Source organism: Lepidothrix coronata, unplaced genomic scaffold, assembly GCF_001604755.1.
Source record: "Lepidothrix coronata isolate B3197 unplaced genomic scaffold, Lepidothrix_coronata-1.0 Scaffold43, whole genome shotgun sequence".
In the NCBI taxonomy this organism is placed as follows: domain Eukaryota; kingdom Metazoa; phylum Chordata; class Aves; order Passeriformes; family Pipridae; genus Lepidothrix; species Lepidothrix coronata.
This window is the reverse complement of record NW_016690223.1, coordinates 2,536,038-2,557,405: the sequence shown is the minus strand read 5'-3', so window position 1 is coordinate 2,557,405 and position 21,368 is coordinate 2,536,038. Positions and strand designations below refer to the sequence as shown.

At 38.0% G+C, this 21,368-nt stretch overlaps 1 protein-coding gene across 2 annotated transcripts in view; it reads right to left on the bottom strand.

Annotated features, from left to right (window-relative positions):
* PTPN21 (protein tyrosine phosphatase, non-receptor type 21) overlaps positions 1-17,644 on the bottom strand; it is a 41,248-nt gene extending 23,604 nt beyond the window's left edge. For both annotated transcript variants that reach the window (XM_017813844.1, XM_017813845.1), the window contains exons 1-4: positions 17,230-17,644; positions 13,453-13,826; positions 3,788-3,957; positions 1,073-1,170 (exon numbers count right to left, since the gene is read on the bottom strand). In XM_017813844.1, coding sequence (XP_017669333.1) covers positions 1,073-1,170; positions 3,788-3,957; positions 13,453-13,632 — 448 coding nt within the window. In that variant the 5' untranslated portion in view covers positions 13,633-13,826; positions 17,230-17,644. The remainder of the gene's footprint in view (positions 1-1,072; positions 1,171-3,787; positions 3,958-13,452; positions 13,827-17,229) is intronic.
* Positions 17,645-21,368: the final 3,724 nt, after the last annotated feature.

Here is a 21,368-nt window from a genome sequence, read left to right as displayed (position 1 = left end):
ATATTGAAAGATTTCTATAAACAACCCACTGAGCAGAGGGACATTTACACTGTCCAAAGATATGAAAATAACAAAGCAAGATTTTTCAGTTGAAGACCATTAAAACCTGGCTTGGAATTAACATTCACTGTTATACAAACAAGGCACTAATATAATTCATCCTACTCCACTGGAAACTACATTTTCAAGAAACTTAATCATTGTCTTTATTGTGATACAACCAATACATATATATAACTAAAAAAAAATACAAAAAAAAATCCTTGGTTGTATATTCTGCCAATGATTTTAAGTTTCTTTCAATTTTGGCAGATTTACAACTGCTGTTAGATATACTGAAGTGGCATTCACTGTGAATGATACACAAATAATAATACACAAACACACTAAACAAAGCTGTTGCTGTTGAAAACTTTGGAGATATTTAATATCAAACAAGCATGTTAGCAGGAAATACCAGACATGGTCAGTGCAGACAGACTTAGTCCTCATGTATACTCTGTTCCATCTGACCCTAGTTAGGAAAAATAAAGCTGCCACTTTCATGTAGATATCACAGAAATGTGTTTTCGGGAATGATTTCAACACAGGAATTGCTAACAGTCTTGCATACTAGCTTGAAATATTCTTATGTGTTAGGATATTTGGGAGATAAAGCGGAGATACAAGTACAACTGTACATTCAAATTTACTTATTTGTGAACACGTCTCTTCTCTTGTTACTATGTCAGAACAAAGAGTCTTCATTAACAGAAACAGAAGAAGGGTCTGCTGATGTAAGCAGACATCTAAAGCCTTTGCCCCCAAAGGAACTCCAATGCCTAATTCAAATCCAGCTCCTGAAAGTACATATTAGATACCCAGGTACAGCTTTGAGGACTGCACAGAAATACCAAGTTCGGGGCAACTGGTGCAAGTGTTCCCTTTCCTCAGCCCATATGATGACATTCTAAGGAACAAACCTTTCATAGCTTATCAACTTGGGTCTTTGAGTGATAAACAGAAAATATGCAATAGAAAATATCAAAGTTTCTGATGCAACATTAGCTAGTTGGCACAATTCCTTACTTACCCTGAACAGCCAAACCAGCCAGATGTATTGCTTGTTCCAGTGTGCAAGGAATGTTGCCCTCCAAGATATCTTTCTTTAATTGCAGATAATACTGATACCTACATGAAAAAAAAAAAAAAAAAAGAAAAAGCTAACATGGGCTTCTTAATTTAAAGAGAGAGCAGATTAATATGCCTGCATTTCCTATTCCTCTCTGCATTCCCAGTTTGAGTGGAGGGTAGTCACCCTCATCATTCAGATCCACTATTTCAAGGCCTTTGTTAACTCCTGCCTCCCTTAACTTTCACATATTATTCCAGAATCAGTAATCTTAAATAATCTTCACAATACTCTCATATTTTTTTTATTTTTTACCTCTTCCGCCCTTAATGTTGCTATTATTGTCTCTAAACAACGTTCAGTAAACTGCTGCTGTATTACTGCCTTCTCTTCCAATAGATCTAGCACTGCACATCCTCTCAATCCTGATAGTGACTTTCATTTCTGCATTACAACTTCTGAGTGCATTTTGTTCTCACTTTCAAGGCACCATTTTTGTCCTTTAATCTAACCTTTCCCTATGTCACCTCTTGTACATGCAACTTGCTGCTAGCTGTACCATTTGTTCACAGTCTGAGCCACTATTTTCCTGAATTCTTCTCCCCCTTTCAGCTTTCCAAAGAATTCCCTATCTTGAGCCCAAAACACCCCAAAACTGCCATTACAGCTACACAGACTTGGCCAAGAGGTACATTTGTCTTCTATAATTCTAGTTTTAAAAACTTCTTGACTTCCTCATATTGTATGTCAACTTTTGTGGAGCAAGGCTTTAATACTAAGAACATGGAAGTATGTGCTATAAATCATTCAGTGATTAGAAATGCTCTGGTAAATGCCACATAAATTTTATTTATATTAATTGATAGCTCTCTTCCCTCACCAATTACTGGTCTGTTAAATACAGTGACAATTTATAAATATTGTTTAGACTCTTTGAGATCCTACTATAAAAAAACAGTACACCATATAATAGTACATAACATCCTTACACAATACACAGAAAAACAGCTGAAACTAAACCCAGGCCTTAAAAACAAAGAAAGGAAAAAGCCACCACATATCAAGGCATTTGTGGAAACAAGTCTTCCCAGTCAAGAAGTGGAATGTAAATCCTTTCCACAGAAACACTACTAAAAGTAAACATACAGATGAAGAATCTTAACACTACCTCGAAATAGCACAAATACCATCTCTTTTTATTTATGACATTTCCATTTCCTGGTGTACTAAACATATAAGTTGCTTAAACATGCTCAATCTCATTTGTATTGAAAAGGCATGAAAAAATCCACAGATTTCTGAAATTAATTCAGATTCTTACTGTCATATATCAAAGCAAGCACCATCCTCTAGGACTCGAGTATAAGGTTGACACATAGATGTCTGCTTTCTACCTGGCAGTACACTGCAAAATTGTTGCTAAAGCTCCAGCATAAACATCATATTCTTTAAACAAATGCCAGAGAAGACTATTCAAGTTTTTTCAAGCAATTTAGCTATTCAATGCAACACCATGACATTTATCTTACTCTAACGCATCCTAGTACACCAACAAACACAGAATCTGAATCAAAGATTTTTAAGCCAGTAAAATTGCTGAGAAACAGCACAAAACTGGAGTTTTCAGGAAAAAGATAATCTTTCAGAAATTACACATTGAACACTAAAGCTGCCAAGCATTGAGCAACAAATAACAGCAGCAGTGTCTGCACCAAGAGGCTTATCTCCCTGAAAAGCTTTCACACCACATTTAGCAGGAAAGGTGTCTGGCAGCGTATTTTAGCAACACAGTATATAAACACAGTTTCATGTAACCACAGAATAAATTAAACTGGAAAGGACCTCTGAGTGATCATCTGGTTCAACTCCCCACTCAAAGCAAGGCCCACTTGAAGTTATCAGCTTAAATGGGTTAATTAATGCAAGCACATATTTCTTAAATAACAAATACATGTTTGTAATCCAGTTACTGGTTTTGTACTCATTTGCCTATTAAAAATAATCATTAAATCAGAACAACTATACACTTTAAGCCACTAGAAGCCAATATATAGGCTCAAAAGAATAACTAGCCAGTATACATGCTCAATTTTACTCTTCCCCCTGTAGTCAGCATCAATAACACGATGTTCCCCAGTTTCACAGTAGAAATGTGTACATGATATCAGAAATAGCATCCGTATTTATGGCTCAGTGATACACAAAAAAAGTCACAAGCTGAAGCTTAGCCTGTAGCTTGCCAGTGGATTGTACTGAAAGCACAGAAAGTACTGAAAGCAAAACAAAAGAAAGCATAGCTCAATAAAATCTGCACCTGCTTTGTGCAGGATGGATGTCCACAAAAGCAACATATGGCTCTTCAAAGCAAACAAAAAAAAAAAAAGAGACAAACATAAAGAGACTAAAACAATTAAAAGTCTGACCATGCAAGTATACCTGTTACTTAAAACAGGTTTGAACAGATTCCTAAGATCACAAAAAAGATAGTTGTTTGCTTAATTTATCACATATTCCAAATATTCCAAAGGTAAATAAATACACAGTTTGAACATAAATTTTGCCTAAAGTAATTTTCATTTCTATAAAGGTGAGGGAGTGGAAAGCAGACAACTTTTAAATAAACCATACATTTAAGAATGCTGGAAGCAAATTTTTAGACACATATAAGAAGTTTACCTGGTAATCTCCTGCTGAAGCTGAGAAACAGTAGGCACATAGAACACTACTCCAAAATACACAGTTGGCTCCAAGGCATATTTGTCCAGCTGCTTTTTCAGAGGCTTGTCCAAATCTACCCATCTGCGTTGATTCTGCTTATTATAATACCACAGGCTGAAATACGTAATCTGAAAGAGGCATTTCAGAGATGAAAAAAAGTTAATTTTGTGATATTAGATAAAATGTATTGTATGAAAGCCTCGCTACCTAGAAATAAATGGTTTAAAACACTAAGGTTATGGGTTATTGAAAACTTCAGAGAACTGCAGAGACATTTAAGATCAAAAGCAGACACTAATTCCAGATAACCAACCCACATACATAAGGTTCTCCACCTAAAACAATACTAAACTTACTTTTTACTTGCAAACAGTTCATAACTCTTTTGTGGCAACTCACAGATGTTAGCAGTAGGCATTCATGTGTGCCAGGAAAGCTAAGGGAAGTGAGGAAGGCAAATAGAAACTGGCACTGGACAGCAGGAGAGCAAAGCAGGGCTTCCCTGGGGAAAGGCAGGCAGGCTCACATGGGATGCTGAAGGACAAAAGTGCACAGGACAGCTGGTCAGTCAAAGGCAAGCACATTAAAGCATATGCATGGTTCACCCCACGAGCAAGAAAATGAGCAGATACAGAGGAGCAGCTTGAGTGGGCAACTCCTGCCAAGCCCAAACACAAAACACAGTTTGCACTGGAACAGACAACCCCTAGAGGCTGAGGGGTGTCACCCCTGGAAAGTCAAAATGCCACTGGACAGCATCTTGAGCAATCTAAAATGGATTAGATTGCCACAATCTAACTTGGATTAGATCTCTCTGAGAAGGAGTCTGGATCAGAATATTTCTCCATTGCTCCACAACATGGTTCTAAATCCACACTCCAGAGTCACTCATTCAAATTTAAATTTCTCCACTATGTTTAAACTGATTAAAATCTGCTCCCACAGTACTTATTTCATTCAGTTCTGGACCAGCAAACAGACATGAACTGGAAACTATTCATATTATTATCACGTAAAACTAGATATCATAATTAGAAGTGTTTTAACTGAGGGAGGAAGATAAGTGAATATTACAAATTCCCAACAATGTCTGTAGGCATTTACATGGAAATTCTCCAAGTCCTTGCTACATATACTTTATTATATGTAGAAATGGTAGAAATACCAACACCTTTAATCCAACACTTTTTTATGTATATTCAGATGTTTTTAACATACAAAAGAAAGCTACTAAGGATGAAGTTTTATAAAACAGGAATATTCAACATAATGATTTCTTTTCATCAGTAATTTCTGTGAATTAGACATGGAAAGACTGTCTACCTAGCAAAAAAACTATTTACTGTTGTTTTCTCAGAAGGTCTAGCATTTTGATAATTTGGAGCACAGATTCGAAACTCATTGGGGAGCAACAAACAGATGGTAGTAGACAAAGGCCACTTTAGTACATTTCTGCAAATTCTTGCCCATATATTTTCTTAGTTTATAGTCTAAACAGGATGAAGAGTCTACCCTCATGGGACTCCAGCTACTCCTCACAGCTCTGACAGGCTATGTGTGCAACAACCACAGCACAGGCAGGTATGTTCCATCCCAAACTTCACGGACAGCAATGGAGTCAATGTTCCATATCAGCACAGATCATGAAGTCATTTGGAGCACAAAACTCAAGGTGTAGCATTAAATTAATACAACCCTCTATTCCATAATATCTGTGGGATAATAGAAGAAGTAGGAAATTAGAGCCAACTCTAAGACTCTAATGTTCCTTTGACATTGCATACTGGCAAAATATACTTCTTTGCTTCTCTCTAAATTAGCATCAACACAGTTCTGTGTGATTGTTAGTGGGGTTTTTTTTAGTGTTCTGGGTTTTTTTTCCCCCAATGTTTAAAAAAAATCCTCTAAGTTAAAATTAATGCTACCGTGTAACTGCAAAATTAGTATTCACAAGATAAAAAATAAATATGTTAGGATGAAGTCTGCCCATTTAGTCTTAAGATTCCTTCTATAAACTCTAAAACAACTCTGGTCATCTCTGATAAAAAGACATGCTTTAATACAGAAAATAAATTGAATTACCACTGTTCATATAAGAAAAAAGTAGCTTTTTCAGTATAGAGTAAGATATTTGGAGAAAGTGCAGCATGCTGATATAGACAAAATAGTTTCATGGCTGGGAAAGTTTAAAAATCATCATGGAGAACCAGACTACTCCCACATCAGAAACAGAGTTCTCTTGTAAAGCAAACCCTACAAACCAAATTTTTCACAGGCGGATGCTGTGTGCTCATCAATTCTGAATTCTGAAAGCCAAGAGTCAAATTTAGGAAGTCATAAATACTCTGAGTTTCCAGGAATATTCCAAGGAATATGGCTCTGAATACAAATCCTATAAATGCTGATTTCTAAATTTCTCAGTCCAGGCATACAAAGTTTACTGATACCTTAAGGAACATTTGCTTTTATTTCTATTCTTCAATCCACTAACCATTAGGCACAGTGTGTGGGGTAACCTCCACCATCCCACAACGATATTGTGAAGACAGTATCTTAAGATTCTGTAAGATGTTAGGAAAAAAAACCAAACAGCAGTACCACAGAAACTCCATTATGAAAGAGATATTATGTTCACTGCAACATCTCATGCAGAAAATAATAAAATGTACCAAATGACTGAGTACGCCTCAATCCTTCCTGTGGACTGAGTAAGGAAAGGAACACATGTAAAAGGTTGTATTTCTTTTTCATTACAAGACTGTTGACATCACACACTCAGTTGCAGGAGCCAAAGTCAGAACGTGATGCTGACATTCTGTAACTTCTGAGGGTTATCAATGCAATGAATGTAAGTAAATTAGTGGACCAAAAAAATAAAACAACAGTTGAAGTTGAACTATATGCCAGGAGCTACTTGATCTTACTTGCTAAGAAGAGCTTGAAAAAAGAAAGCCTTCTGTGCTGGCCCAGCCCACTCATCTGACAGGTCAACCACATCAGCCTGGGGCTGAGCACAATCTAAAATGTGGAACCGCAACATTCTGTGTGAGGGCAGCGGCCATGGCAGAGACCAAAAGCAAAGGGTAACAGCTACAGTTGAAAGACTTCTATAAAGGATATCACACAAACACATTTGGAAACCAACTAAAAATATGCAAAAAAAATGTGTAACATTTGTTTGAATAACTCATTTGCAGCCTTGGTGTACTTAAAATTCCCAGAAGCACAGATGTATAACAAAGGTGAGGAGAAAAAGAACACAAACTTCTATTAACATCACCGCTGTTTGAAACTCTCTGCTGTAAGATACTTCTGGTTCTACACCCTGAACCTAAACTGAAGGTACAGGCAATTTTTAAGGCATGATGATCACTTAAACAGATCTGTATCTTTGAAACACTGACTGCTTTTTCTGGCCTACATGTAGAGCAGAGTAGTAACTGGCACAACAGACTACCAAAAATGTTTCCGCATTTTAAAATACTCTCTGGAATCCAGCATATCTTTAAACAAGCCAACCAAAATACTATGGACGAAAGCTGGTCTTCTGACTTCTATGCAAACCTTTCACTTTACTTCAAGGGCAGAATTTGATCCTGTGAGTTTTCAGAGGAGCTTATGCACCCTGGAATATTCGCACTGATTAAAATAGAATCCACTTTTATTCATTGCTAAAACATTTTATTATTAGCAGCTCAGGACAACATCCAATACTAAAAAGAATGGCATGACATAATTCTTAAAATATGTTAAGCTGTTAAGATTAAGACTACTTTGAGGTTTGTTTATTTTAGTGACTTATTCATGACCCAACCCCTCTAAAGAAAATCAAATAGAAATAAAAAGAACATATAATTTCTGCACAGTTATTTTCTACCTATTTGCTTTCTGACACTAGCAACAGGAATAGTAAATATTTTTGCATAAAAGTTCAGGAGCTATGAAGAACACAAAAGTATCAAAAGCCCAACACAGTATTGCATCAGGAACAGTGTGGCCAGCAGGTCCAGGGAAGTGATTCTTCCCCTGGACTCAGCACTGGTGAGGCCACACCTGGAGTACTGTGTCCAGTTCTGGGCCCCTCAGTTCAGGAAGGACATTGAGGTGCTGGAGTAGGTCCAGAGGAGAGCAACCAGGCTGGTGAAGGGACTCAAGCACAAGTCCTATGAGGAGAGGTTGAGGGAGCTGGGGCTGGAGAAGAGGAGGCTCAGGGGAGACCTCATCACTCTCTACAACTACCAGCAAGGAGGTTGTAGCCAGGTGGGGATTGGTCTCTTCTCCCAGGCAACTGTCAGCAAGACAAGAGGGAATGGTCTCAAGTTGTGCCAGGGGAGGTTTAGGTTAGATATTAGAAAGAATTTCTTTACAGAGAGGGTGGTCAGACATTGGAATGGGCTGCCCAGGGAAGTAGTGGATTCTCCATCCCTGGAGATTTTTAAAAAGAGACTGGATGTGGCACTTAGTGCCATGGTCTAGTAACCGCAGCGGTAGTGGATCAAGGGTTGGACTTGATAATCTCAAAGGTCCCTTCCAACCCAGATGATTCTGTGATTCTGTGATCTCACAAGTTGGTGGGAGTGGAGTGACTTTATGATTGAAGTCCACCAGACTTCCTAAGCTAAGCAGAGGAGTTTCATCAGGTATGAGTGCCATAAAACTACATTACTGTAGGTGATTCTGTTAAATCTTTTGGCATGATGTACAATGAGACTCAGTGAAGCAGGGCTGATCAGTCTTAAGAGGAGACTAAAGTAACATCTTACTGTGGACTTCAATTGCCTAAGAGAAGATAGAGCCAGAGTCTTCTTGTAAGTAATCACTGCAAGTATGAGAAGCACCGGGGACAAGCTGTAACGTGGGAAATTCCAGTTAGATCAGGAAAAAAATTTCACAACAAGACTAGCCAAACACTGGAACAGATAGCCCAAAGAGGTGTCAAATCTCTATCCTTGGAGGCACATAAATTCACCCAGGCAAACCCTGAACCATCTGATCCAAGCCAGCCCTCCTGAGCAGAGGGTGGGACCAGCAACCCTCAGAGGTCCCCTGAGGCATAACAGTGTTCAGAGTTTACTTTGAACTTATGTATTTAATAAAATATTTCCCAGTTAATTTCATATCCTATATTATAAATGTCACAAAATATCTTGTAGGATACAAATAGACTGGAAAAGAGAATCATTTGCTATACAGTGCCTTTTAATTAATGTATTCACCTACCTGCCTTGAGGGTACAGTGACCTGAGGAATCACCATCCTAAGATGCTTAAATTTTGATTGCTTTACAAAAGGCAAAATCCAAATTCTAAAGCAGTCTAATAATACTAAACAATAAACTAGTGCCTTTCCTTCAGAAGTAAAGAAAATCTATTCTGTCAAAGATAGTATAAAACTGTACTGCAATTCCCAGTGAAAAAAATACAATTAAGTGGTATATTCAAATTCTGCCCTAACTTTATAAAAAAGCTAAAGAAACCAAAGGCAAGGCTTTCTAATTGCCACTATTGTTTTCATGGAAAAACTTTAATTTTGTGCTGCTCAGTATAATAAGACTTTATCTGCAAATCCTTTATCTGAATGTATATCTTTTTTTGTTAAGAAAAAGAAAGAACTGAAACAGTGATTTCAAGTAACCCTGTACTTCAGTTTATCTTGGTTCCCACATTATAATTATAGCACACTTAATATATGTTTTAGATAGAGTCAAGTTTGCTTTCAAACTTAGCATTTTTAAACTAATCAGATTACACACTGAAGGTCTGCATTTTTATATACATTCCTCCATGACAATTTCTCCTTTCCTAATTTTAAGGAAAATTTGGTTCAGAGAGGCAACCACAGCAGTTCAACTATGAGCACTGCCTCTCCTTGTATTTCTCCAAGCATCAGCTACAAATTTGTCAGACTCTGACACAAGGCATAAACATAATTATGTCAGTAATCCCTCTGTCATACTTGGCCCAACTTTTATTTGCCAGTCAATATGGTTAATGATACATTTAGATGTAAGAATATTTATGGTTGCACTTGGTCTTATTTTAAATACACTCTTTTCATATGAAAAACAGATTAAAGAAATCACCAAATGAATGAAAAACTTTTCTGTGTGTGTATTTTCTCCAAAAAAAGAGCTGATATTTTAGAATTCAGAACAACATTTTACAGCGTAGTTCAAGCATTTCTGAAGCACTACTCCAGAACTTCGAAGTCATTCAGGATCCGGACAACCTTGGTTCCTTTTCCTATTCATGTCCAAAACAAACACAGGAACTTGCATATGCACAGCACAAACTCTTCCCAGAAGTTCTCTACCATTGGTTCTTGTACTCTACCACATATCTGCAGTTAAGTCAAACTCTGCTTGTACACAGGAGCAGAATTTGCCCCTTCTTGCTTGTTTAGAAGTGTTATTAGTAAACAGAAAAAAAAGAAAATTCAACAAGAGAGAGAAACCAGTTACAGCACCTCCTGCCAAACACTTCAGAGATATCTAGCTATATTATAATTTTTTTTTAAATCTCTATATTTTCAAGGATTTTATTTGTATACTCTTGCCCTAGATGTAAGATGAGCAGTGTTGCACACGCTTTGTGAGGTGGTTAACAATCAGAGCTCTCAGCAGTTTCTAAAAACTTGTAGTTTCAGAATGGTATTCTGTGACAGCTTTTTGCATAAATCAAGTTTGGTTGTAGTACCCTCATAGGATGAAAGACAGACTGTGCTACAAAGGGTAAGTAACTTATGTTCACTGTTCCCTTTGGCTTCTTTCCCCAGTTCCTCAGTTTAAGAGAGTTGGATTACATACCCATTGCTGATGAGTCACATTCTGAGAATACCAGAAAATAGTCTTTTTAGTTTAATGCATTCATTTCACTTTTCTATGAAGTTTACCATTCAGTAAAAAAATTAAATTGTCAACATACATAAAAACTGCCTAAACTCTATGTGTCCTTACTAATATACAACTTGAAAATTGAGCAGTACCAATTGGAAAATTGAAAGAAAAATAGTGTTTAGTCACACAAAGAATAATTTCAAGACTATTAATTTACATAAAGATCTGTTAAAACAAATATCTTAAAAGACAGCACACCATTAAAAATAAGCTGTTCGGTTCACTGTCCAAATTCAGTAATTTCAGACTCCACCAGAAAGAAAGAGGCATTTACAAATGTTACCACTGAATGTGTAAAAAAAGGTAGAGGTTCCCCTCATGCCTCGTGCAATAAACTGTTTGGAAGATGCATGGGAACCGCCTGTCCTAACTGTGTAGGCCATATACAGTAATCCAAGACTGACCTTGTATTTCAGAATGACACCGAGTCTCAGCATTCAAACAAACACTCATACTTTCATGTTTAACACTTAGAATTCACACTCGTGCTTCGAGGGTGCTCTGTACATTAAAAATGTGTAACATCTTATGGAAAATCCTTTGTATTTTACAGTATCAAGGACTAAAGTTGTCCTTGCAGCTTTAAGAAAAGTGCTGAACCAATTTTTCTTTCTGAAAACTTTCTACTAAACAAGTAGTCAGGAATGATTCAGTATCTGCTTGGCAAATCTGACTCTTTAAAGGCAGAAGAACATTTTTTGAATGCAAGCTCTGGAAAGTAATTTATATCCCTATTTTCCATTCTCTTTAATTGCAACACATTTTCCCGCCAAAATAATCCATGCAAGAATGCATGGCTGAAGGAATCTGCTCAGAATTCAGTAGTGTACTGTCAACTCCCTTAGTCTGATATATGGCTCTTAATTGAGGGAATTGCATCTTTTGCTCTCTCTTTTTTTTTTTTAAACAGATTTTTAGGAGTGACTTCAAAGAAAGAGATAATGAAGAATAGCTGAAGAAAACATGCCTCTCCAATGATCTGTGACTAGTTCAATAAAAGCTGGCAGTCATCATTCAGGAAGACAAAGCATTTACGTTTTGCAGCCTAAATACAGTAAAAATTCTACATTTTCTGTTGACTTAGAAATTACATCGGAAAGTTGATCAATAAAATCAACAGACTCTATTCACACAATGGTAACTGAATTCTAAATATATGGTATCTGATGTGTTCTAAGTAAACAAGAGTAGTTAGATTCTCCCTTTGTCAGAAGGAGAAAGATTTTTTTAAAAAAGTCATACTGTTGCAGAGAACTGAATTTTCCAAAATAACTGTACACGAAAAAAGTATTCGGAGACTCTACAAGAATGCATCTGAAAACAAGTGCACATAAAGCAAGCACTTAGAGATTAATGGATTCACATCTATTTCACTCATATACAATTCTCCAGACAGAAAAAAGGAAAAGTATTTCTGAAAACAAATGACTACATATAGCATTTCCTATTGAGGATCCTACAGTAATGCATGCTGTGTAAAATAATAAATGTTTGCAGGATTGAGTCCTAAATATATTTGCTCAGGATTTGAGCAAAGTTACAAACAGTTGCCATTGCTTGACAATAAAAAGACAACATTTTAAAAGATCATAGTTATAAATGCAAACATTTATTATTACTCAATTATTTTCACAATTACTCATATTTTCATTACCTAAGTCCATGGTTTTCATCCTGTATTTGAAACCCATAATCAAAACACAATTCTATGGCGGACCACATAACAGGACAGAAGCATATTTTTCAGAACAATGTTAGCAACACTAAACTTTCATTATTAGTTTTCTCCCTCCTAATTCCCCAGAATTGCACATGCTGTCACAATTCAATGAAAATGAACTAAACCTTTTGAGACTCTAAGGGGAAATGTCAATTCATCCAGGACCGAGAGCCTTCAAATACTGCAATGAAACAACTGGTGTTTAACACTATAAAGCATTGGTTCATATATTGGTAATCTATGCAGATTTCTATAAACATCTTGCAGCTCTGTATTTCAGAAGGGAATCACTCAATACAGGAGATATTTGAATAATCACTAAATGTGAGGAAGAGCAAATTTCAGTTGCAAAAGGATCCTTCAAATTATCAGGTAAGGAATTTTTTGGGAAAAAGTCAGATGGAACAGATATATACAGATTTATCTAGTGCAAAACAGATTTCCTCATGAAGCCAGAACACAATCTGTATGTCTACATGCGTGCTCCAAGACAGTGTCTGCAAACACGTTTGTGGTATTTCAACAAGCAAGACAAATAATTGGTCACTGGTACACTTATAACATTTTGTGCTTTCACAGCACTAATCCATCAGAAAAAAAATACATGCACACAAATAACACTCATATCCCTAGCTAAAAGTTGACTCAAGTCTTGCAGTAATTCTTAACCATGTGGTTTAGGTAGAATTTTTTCTTGCTTTTTGGGTTTTTTTTAAACAGAATTCTCAGTATTGTCAGGTTTAAAAAACAGTTGCTTTGTTTATCACCGTTAAGCTTTATCCACCGACACTTCTCACGTGTTCTCCCCTTGGACATTCCCGAAGCTTTAACATCAGTTTGCAACTGTTTTGGAGCAATCCAAGCCCCCATAAAGAACAGAAGATGAATAAACAATGGGAACACAGGATAGCTGCTCCAGTAAATAAGCTGATTGCCCTACATGGTAAGGATTTACCACACAGGATATCTCTCACAAGAGAGATATCTTTTGTTCGAGAGTTCACTTACCTCCCGCAATTCAAGCCTCTGAGCCACTGCTTCCAGACTTTCCTGGCCCGTGCTTTCCACTGACAGCGTGAACTCCACAAATTCATTGTTGAGCAGCTGGATACGAGCCACCAAGCAGCTCTTGCTGGATACTGTGTAACGTCGAGTTCGTTTCAATTTTAACCCAAAAGGTAGAGGCATCTTCTTTTTCCCCCACGGATGGCTACTGTTAAAGAGCTACTACCACCGGGACCTTGAGAGGGGACGGGAAGTTGTCTCCTCTCAACAGGTAAGAAGCTGTAAAGTCTCCAGAGATCAACCAGCAGCAGCAGTATCCATTAAAGACAAGCAAGTTTTCCACCAAGAAACAAGCAGAAGAGACATCCACTGGAATCCTAGTACGGAGCAAAAGAGAAAGAGAATAAATACAAGAATCAGAAATACTTTGACTGAAAGGGGAATGGTAACATGGGAAAAATAACATGTATATTTTTTCTAAATCTAAATAACCAGTCTACTTTTCCAAAATGCAGAGCTGTTATGTATTCAAATAATGAAATAAGTACCGGAGTTTCTGGTTTTCCCACAGATGACACTGGTTTTTGGCGAGTTGATTTCTTTTTTTTTTAAACTCACAAGCGAATAATGAATCTTAGTCAAATGTGGCTGCAATATCTTAAAATAAGTATGTATAAACTGAATCGGTATTTAAATGAAGGACTTCTACGAAGTCCAAGTTGCCTAAGGTATTTCTAATACTGAAAAAGCCACTTTCTCTACAAGCAAATCCAGCACTCTGGCTTGTTTTTCAGAGCATCATACAGCTCAGCCACTATCTGTTGGTGGATTAAATGCAAAACCAAGCCCCATAAAAGATTATGGGGGAAAAAAGAAAGGCAGGGAGGCATTAAAGCTCACACCTTAGCCATTTCCTACCAGACAATTAAAATGTAATTCCTCTAATTTTCCCTGAACTACAGCTAGCTGTGCCATTATTCCTCATGCTAAACTTCTGTATAATGCTTCAGGTTATGCTTTGCTTCACCAAAAGAGTACATGAATTCTGAGAACCATTTATTTTCTAATTTTTCCTTGAAAAACATACTCATTCCCAGGCTAAAGGTAGCCACCCATTTCCCCACCTTTTCCAAACACCTTTACGCCTCTTCTCCTGTCAACTCCATCCCAAGCTTTGCCTTTCTCCTTTTGCAAGTGTTTTCTTACTGAGTGCACCCTGATCTAAGAAATTTGTCATAGAATCATGGAAAGGTTTGGGTTTGAATGGACCTTAAAGATCATCTAGTTCCAACCCCCCTGTCACGGGCAGGGATTCCATTCACTGGACCAGGCTGCTCCAACCTGGGGCTGTGTGAGGCAGAGCAGGACTGCAGTAGCAACGTGGGCCATGCCCGTGTGCCAGGCATTGCTGCCTGGGATAAAGCCACGCTCCTTTCTCTCGTCTCTGCCCGCGGACCTCTAGTGGCAGCGTCGCCCCGCCTGAAAACGGAAAGAAAACAGCAGCCTACTTTTTTTTTTTTTTTTAGGCTGGTATGTATTAGTAGCACCTATTAAAAGGTGTAATTCAATTTCCCAGGACTCTTAGGATGACCAGACAGGAGCAACACGAGGATACCCATTTCTTTGGAACGGGCGAACCGGAAGAAGTAGTCTTCCTATCACACCTGTTTTTAAACTCAAAGGTATAGCTATAAACAAACAGATGCCACATACTGCTTGGACCTTTATACGCCTACCTAGAAACTTAATGCTGTTATCCAACACAACCTCAAACCCTTTAGGCTGAAAACCTTGTATCAGCCTCCCTATTCCCTTGCAAGCAGCACAGCAAAGAAGAAAGGGAGGCAGAAAGACACTAAAGACCTTAAATGGGGAGAAAGAGGAGGCAGCGTGGCATTTTTCCCTAATGACATCTTTGCAACTCTACTCCAAAGAATGACCAGAAGCATATTTCATGACCACGTTTCTTATAATCTGGAAGCAGCTCTACCGTCCTACACAATCCCTATCCTCAACAGATACCACTTAAAATCTTACCTGAATAAGAAAAAAACCCTGACCCAAATGCCAACTAATTTATTTTTGGGTGCAGCTGTAGAGGATATCCATAACAATGGATAACAGGTTTCCCTGAAAAATACAGGGATATACAGGGAATCCTAACTTTATTACTTGCTCTGCACTTTGATCTTCCAAATCCAGCCCTGCTTGAGCAGCATGAAGGGAATGCTCTACAGACAGAAGCTTTTAGTCCCCTGCCCACTGCCAGCAGAATCTCTCACTGGGTTAGTCCTGTTAGAGTAGCTTCTGGCTGATTGACCTCAGCCCATGTCCCCAAGCTTCCACCCCCCATTTTCCAATACATTCTTTGCACAGTTACGCACTTTCTTTAGCGCTACAGCAATGAGGAAAACCAACTTACTCCTCTCTTTGAAAGCTGCAGTTAGAAATGCAGTGCTGTTAAATCTCAGGTTTTATGTAGTACCACTGAATACGAAAGACTTTCAAACTTTTGTGCCCATATCAGGCCCTTAAGAAAGTATTCTAAGGGCATGGAAACAAACAAACAAAAAAAAATCATTAAACAAAGGCCAACCAGACAGGTGAAATTTTCAAACCATCTAATGCTGACATGAGGAACTCTCAGACTTTCAGTTATTTCTCTATGCAGACAGGTAACAATGCCAGCATAGGAAGAAGTTTAGAGCAGAATTTTCAGAACATGCCAGCCAGGAGCATTCTTCACGTTAAGATCCCTTGTTTGCATTTATTGGTCCACTGAGCATTTTCCCTAAATGATTTCATTTTAACTCAGTACATGTCTGACATAATCTTCATGACTTCTGAAATACATTTATAACAAGGAAAACTTAAGTAATTAACTTCCAGACCACGTCACAAAGGACCAACTAAAAGAAAAGACTCCTGACATATAATAAATACTGTAGAATAAAGGCAAGTTTGATGAATAACACTGAGCTATCATTCAGTATCTTCTACTGCTAGCCATGTGTAGTTCCTGCAAACACAGCTGTGCTGGTTTTATTCAGCAGCTGAACATTCTGCGGTGCTAGGTGGTCTCATATTTGCCTTCTGCATTACTTTAAATTCAGACACATCTGCATTGTTTTAAAGCTCCTTTAGCAAAAATGAACTACATACTGCCAGGAGTTACAAATCCAACTAATGACCTTTACAGTAACAGGTCTTTATTTACCAAGCCTGGAATTTTCATGCAACAGCTAAAAATGTTGTTAGTGACCAAAGTTTGTATATTTTAACAGAATCCTGTAGTTTCAAAAATGCCATATTAGAATTTCAGCAACATGGCCATGAGGGATGTGTGATTACTGAACACTTTCTCTTTTGCCTGCACTCCCCACTCCCTCAATTATTAGTATTTTACTTTACAAAGATTTTTTTAACGGCCTGCATGAATGACAGTAATCAAAATAAAACTGCAGTATATGATGGTGAAAAAGGGTTCCTATTATTTCAAAGGCTTGAAGTACATATATTTATTTCAGAAATATTTGGGGAGCCAGAAAAAATAATCAGAATACTCCACTCTCCCCTTGTTTTACCAGTTAATCTTTGACATGACTCTTGGACTGAGAGAGCAGCAATAAGTGCGTATCTCAAACCTCCCCTACCTCCAGAAGCACAGTCCCACCGCCTTTAATTTTCAAAAAGTAAACGCTTGAAACTCCTCACCCTTACACTACACAGCAGAGAAGTTCAGCCGCTATGTTTTCACTCTGCCTGCTGTTTTCCCCTTACCTTGTAGAGCGATCCAAAGACACCGAGTCTCCTTTCACATACGTGTAGCTGAAAAAAGCCCTCAGTGCTCCAAGACTTTTTCTCCCAGAGCCATCTCATCTGTATTCCTCGGGAACTGACTTACTGTGTTCCTCTTGTCCGAAACAGCTGCTATCTCGGCTAACCCACCTTCTTCTCAGATCACTCATAGTGAAAACATTCCTCACTTCCTGTCTCAAAAAACTTGCTCTGGATATCATTCCACTGGGTAAAGAGCTGGGGGGTGGAAGAAAATATTACAACAAAATAAACCTGTGCCAGCCAGCTCTTCAGGCGGCCTCTTTCATGTGACGCTGTGCCGCATGAGCGCAAATTGCGTTCTCAGGAATATTTTCAAATCGCCCGTCCCTGTGTGCCTCTGTGTGTGTGCATTTAATTTCTTTTCCTGGAGGCGTTCCCCTCGCTCTATCCATGCGGAAGGATACGCTGAAAGAATTAAAGCGAAGGCCCGTATGCTTGTAGCCCATTACCTCAGAGAGTTGGAATGCCTGGCAGGGAGAATGTCAGCAATGAACAGCTGCTTCTCTGGCTACAGGGGCACTACAGAAATAGGGGTTACAACAAATAGCAGGCAATCCTTGCTTTTTTTAATCATATGATCATTTATTTTAAGCCTTTCCAATTAAGGCAAATCTCTTACCAAAATTCTGTTGGTCTTATTTTCAAGTAGCTTGGATATATTTTTAAGGTTTAATCAGTTTGTGCCTTATCAAATGACCTATGCACATACATTTATATCTGCAGCTGAAAACAAAAGTCCTTGCAAAGTTTCAGCTGTTGGTAAGATACACAGCAAGAAAATGCAGACTAGAGGCTGATCTTTCAGCCCTTGTCTGGACTTAAAACTCCCAAAGGTGTCAATAGAAATTACACCCTTGATAACAACTGTCTTAGCAAGCTTTAAATGCATATCAATTCAGGAATATTTACAGTGTTTTACTAATGCAAACACCGTACCAAGGGCTGCACTCCAATCTCACAAGTATATGGAGACCTCTGTGTGTTTGTGTGCCTGTGAAATCTGCAATTGTTGCATGCCATTTGGAATATTATGGCTCTCCCCATTGTATGAGCCAGGCAAAAGTATATACAAACTTGAAATGGGTCAGGGATGAGGAAAAAGTAAAGTATGTGAATGCTGATTCATAACTGTAAAACTTAGAAAGTGTTTTGGTAATGTAAAGTGCACAAACATGCTACTGTCTGAGCAGGTCTAACCTGCAGGTCAACTATGCAAATAGCATGTTACTCAGGAGGACACTAATCTCAGCTGAAATATGTAGGTAATTTTGTACTATAATGAATTCTTCTGAGTTATTTCTCCTAGACACAATTGCCTTTCCTCAGATTAGAGAAATCTCTCTTTTTTTTTTTCTCCATTCATCAGTCACAGTTATGATGAGCAGTCCACAAGCAAAATATAAAAAAGTAATTTGGGGGAATCTTATATTGAGAAAAATAAACTAGCTTTGAACTAATCAAAATGGATACCCTTTCCTAATGGTGTATGCTACAGGACAGAACTATGGTTACTTGCTGGAAAAAATTCTCTAATACGGCATATGACAAATTCAAGCCATGAAAATTCAGAAGGCAACCCCTCCTATTTCTAAACAATTCATACTGGAAACAAGGTCTCAATTCTCTTATCTGTCACATTTCCTATTCTAATTCTTCATCACACCCATTTCCTGCATGAGTCCCTGCCTAGAAGTTGCATTTATTAGACTTCCCTTGTTTTCCATAGTTAGTTCTTGCTGCATGTTCTTTCTTTGCATTTATGTTAAAGACAACACCTCATCTTAAAAGAGACAGCTAGGATGTTGTCAATATGCTCCTCTACAGCCTGCATCTTCTTTTGAAGCTCCTCACATTTTTATACCCAAATAATTTTTTTCTTCTGATGCTTTTTTAGTTTTGTAACCCCAGATTGTATCCCAACTCTGTATTTGTCTGCACCTTCTCCATTTTGCCATGTCTCATTTTTTTTTCCTCATCAGCTCTATGTTACTTGGTTTACTCCAACTATCAATTCTAATAAAAGGTGCAAAGAGACAAAGACATCCATAAACATGGGATGATTGATAAAGACACATCAATAAGATGTAGAGTGATTGCCTCAGGCCACAATACTGTGCTTCTGCTTCCTCCTTTAAGCCCCGGTCAACACTCACGACATGCATGGATGTTGAATCTTTTGCTGTACTCTTTACTCTCTTGTTGAAATTTATGTGAGGAAATGACTAATATCCTACAGCTGAATGTTGCAGCCCTTGTTCTATGAGTACAAGGGAAAGTTGCTGCCCCTTGGGTTGGATAAGGCCTGCCCATTATGGAACAAGGACAAATCTATTTTGTTCTTATTGACATTGTCCCTTCTGGAGCAGATTTTTGTTGGCTTTTTTTTTTTTTCTGATCTTGGTCCAAATATGTGATTACAGTTGAGTGTATCAACCAACAGGGTTGATGCAAATATTCAGCTTATTTTGGTTCTGCAAGCTCTGTCCAGCATCAGGTCTTTACGTTGACTAAACGCAAAAAAAAGTTGGAAGTGAGTTGAAGAGCAAGCAGAATCGGCCACCCTCCAGGCAGAAAAGTGGTATGCATGTATACACTCCTCAGCCTAGTGGAGAGTTGCTATTCCTGATAAAAACACAGGCAGGATAATCTGGAAACTGTTAGTTAAAGGGGCTTTCCCACAATGGTGAAACAATGAAGTCATGTGGAAAAATATCTTGATTTACACCATGCAAAATAGTGACTTTATGAACTGCAGTCAGAATACCTCTGATTCTACATGTGATGCAAAGCTGTTCTCTGAACAAATTTACTTTATTCATCACTTCCATGTTTGGCTCTGTGTCTGAAGCCTCCTTGCTTTTTCATCAGTCATTTCTTATTTGTGAAAAACAAGAGATAGCTGGGACTTTATGCATCCTTATATATTTTTTATGGTAATACAGAGAATGGAGTGCCAGAAAAATGAGTAAACAATAAACATGCTTGAAGCCTGCAATTTCATGTGTGCAAGATTCATTTTTACTTACAAGGTGCTGTAAAGTGTTGAACATGTTCTACTAAGTAACTAACTAAGGCTATAGAATTTTCCTATTAGAAGGAAACAGGCAGTTTTCCTACACAGAATGTAGTGTTGAACTTGAAGCAATAGGCTCCTTTTTTATTTTCAAAGGAAACTTTTTTTAAACACAGTATTTCTTTCTAAAGTAAATCCCTTAATAATGAAATAAACTCAGTTCCTATTTTCGCACTGCAATAATTATTTTTCTTGCTCCAATAATACTTTCTTAAGAAAGTAAAATGTATCTCTTAAAGGTTAAAATGGTGTAATTAAACTAATCTGTTACTAGTTCCATCTCACTGTAACACCAATATGTTATAACTAGAGTCAGACAAACAGCTCAGATCATTAGCAATAATTAGTCTAGGCTATCTCTGTATGATATTTGGTTTATATCAGGAGCAGTGATGCAGAAAGAGATTAACACAGCTGTTAACTACAATGCCTGGAGTTTATTTTAACCAGTGGCATTACTTGTAAAAGATTCTTTATCTGTAGGCTGGGCTTTCGACAATGTCACTGCTCACTAGATCAGCTGAAGTGAAGCTGGGACATTGGTGCAAAAGATAAATGGTTTGCCTCAAACATTACTTCTTTTTTGCTTACTACTGTCCTTACCCTGTAGGCTTTTCTCCCTCTGCAACTGATCCCTTGTAGCAGTAAGACCAGTTGATATTTGTGTTGGGTTTGTGTGGCCAGGTTTTGGTAGGGGAGGAGCTACAGGGGTAAGTTGTGTGAGAAGTTATCAGAAGCTTCCCCTGTGTCTGACTGAGCAAATGCCAGATGGCTCCAAGATAGACCCACCGCTGGCCAAGGCTGAGCCCATCACCCACAGTGGTAGCACCTCTGGGGTGACATGTTTAGAAGGGAAGAAAAGTTATTGGGCAGAAGCAAATTGCAGCCAGAGGAGTGAGAATATGTGAGAGGACAGCTCTGCAGACACAAAGGTCAGCGAAGAAGGAGAGGGAGAAGGTTCTCCAGATGCTGGAGCAGAGATTCTCCTGCAGCTCGGGGTGAAGAC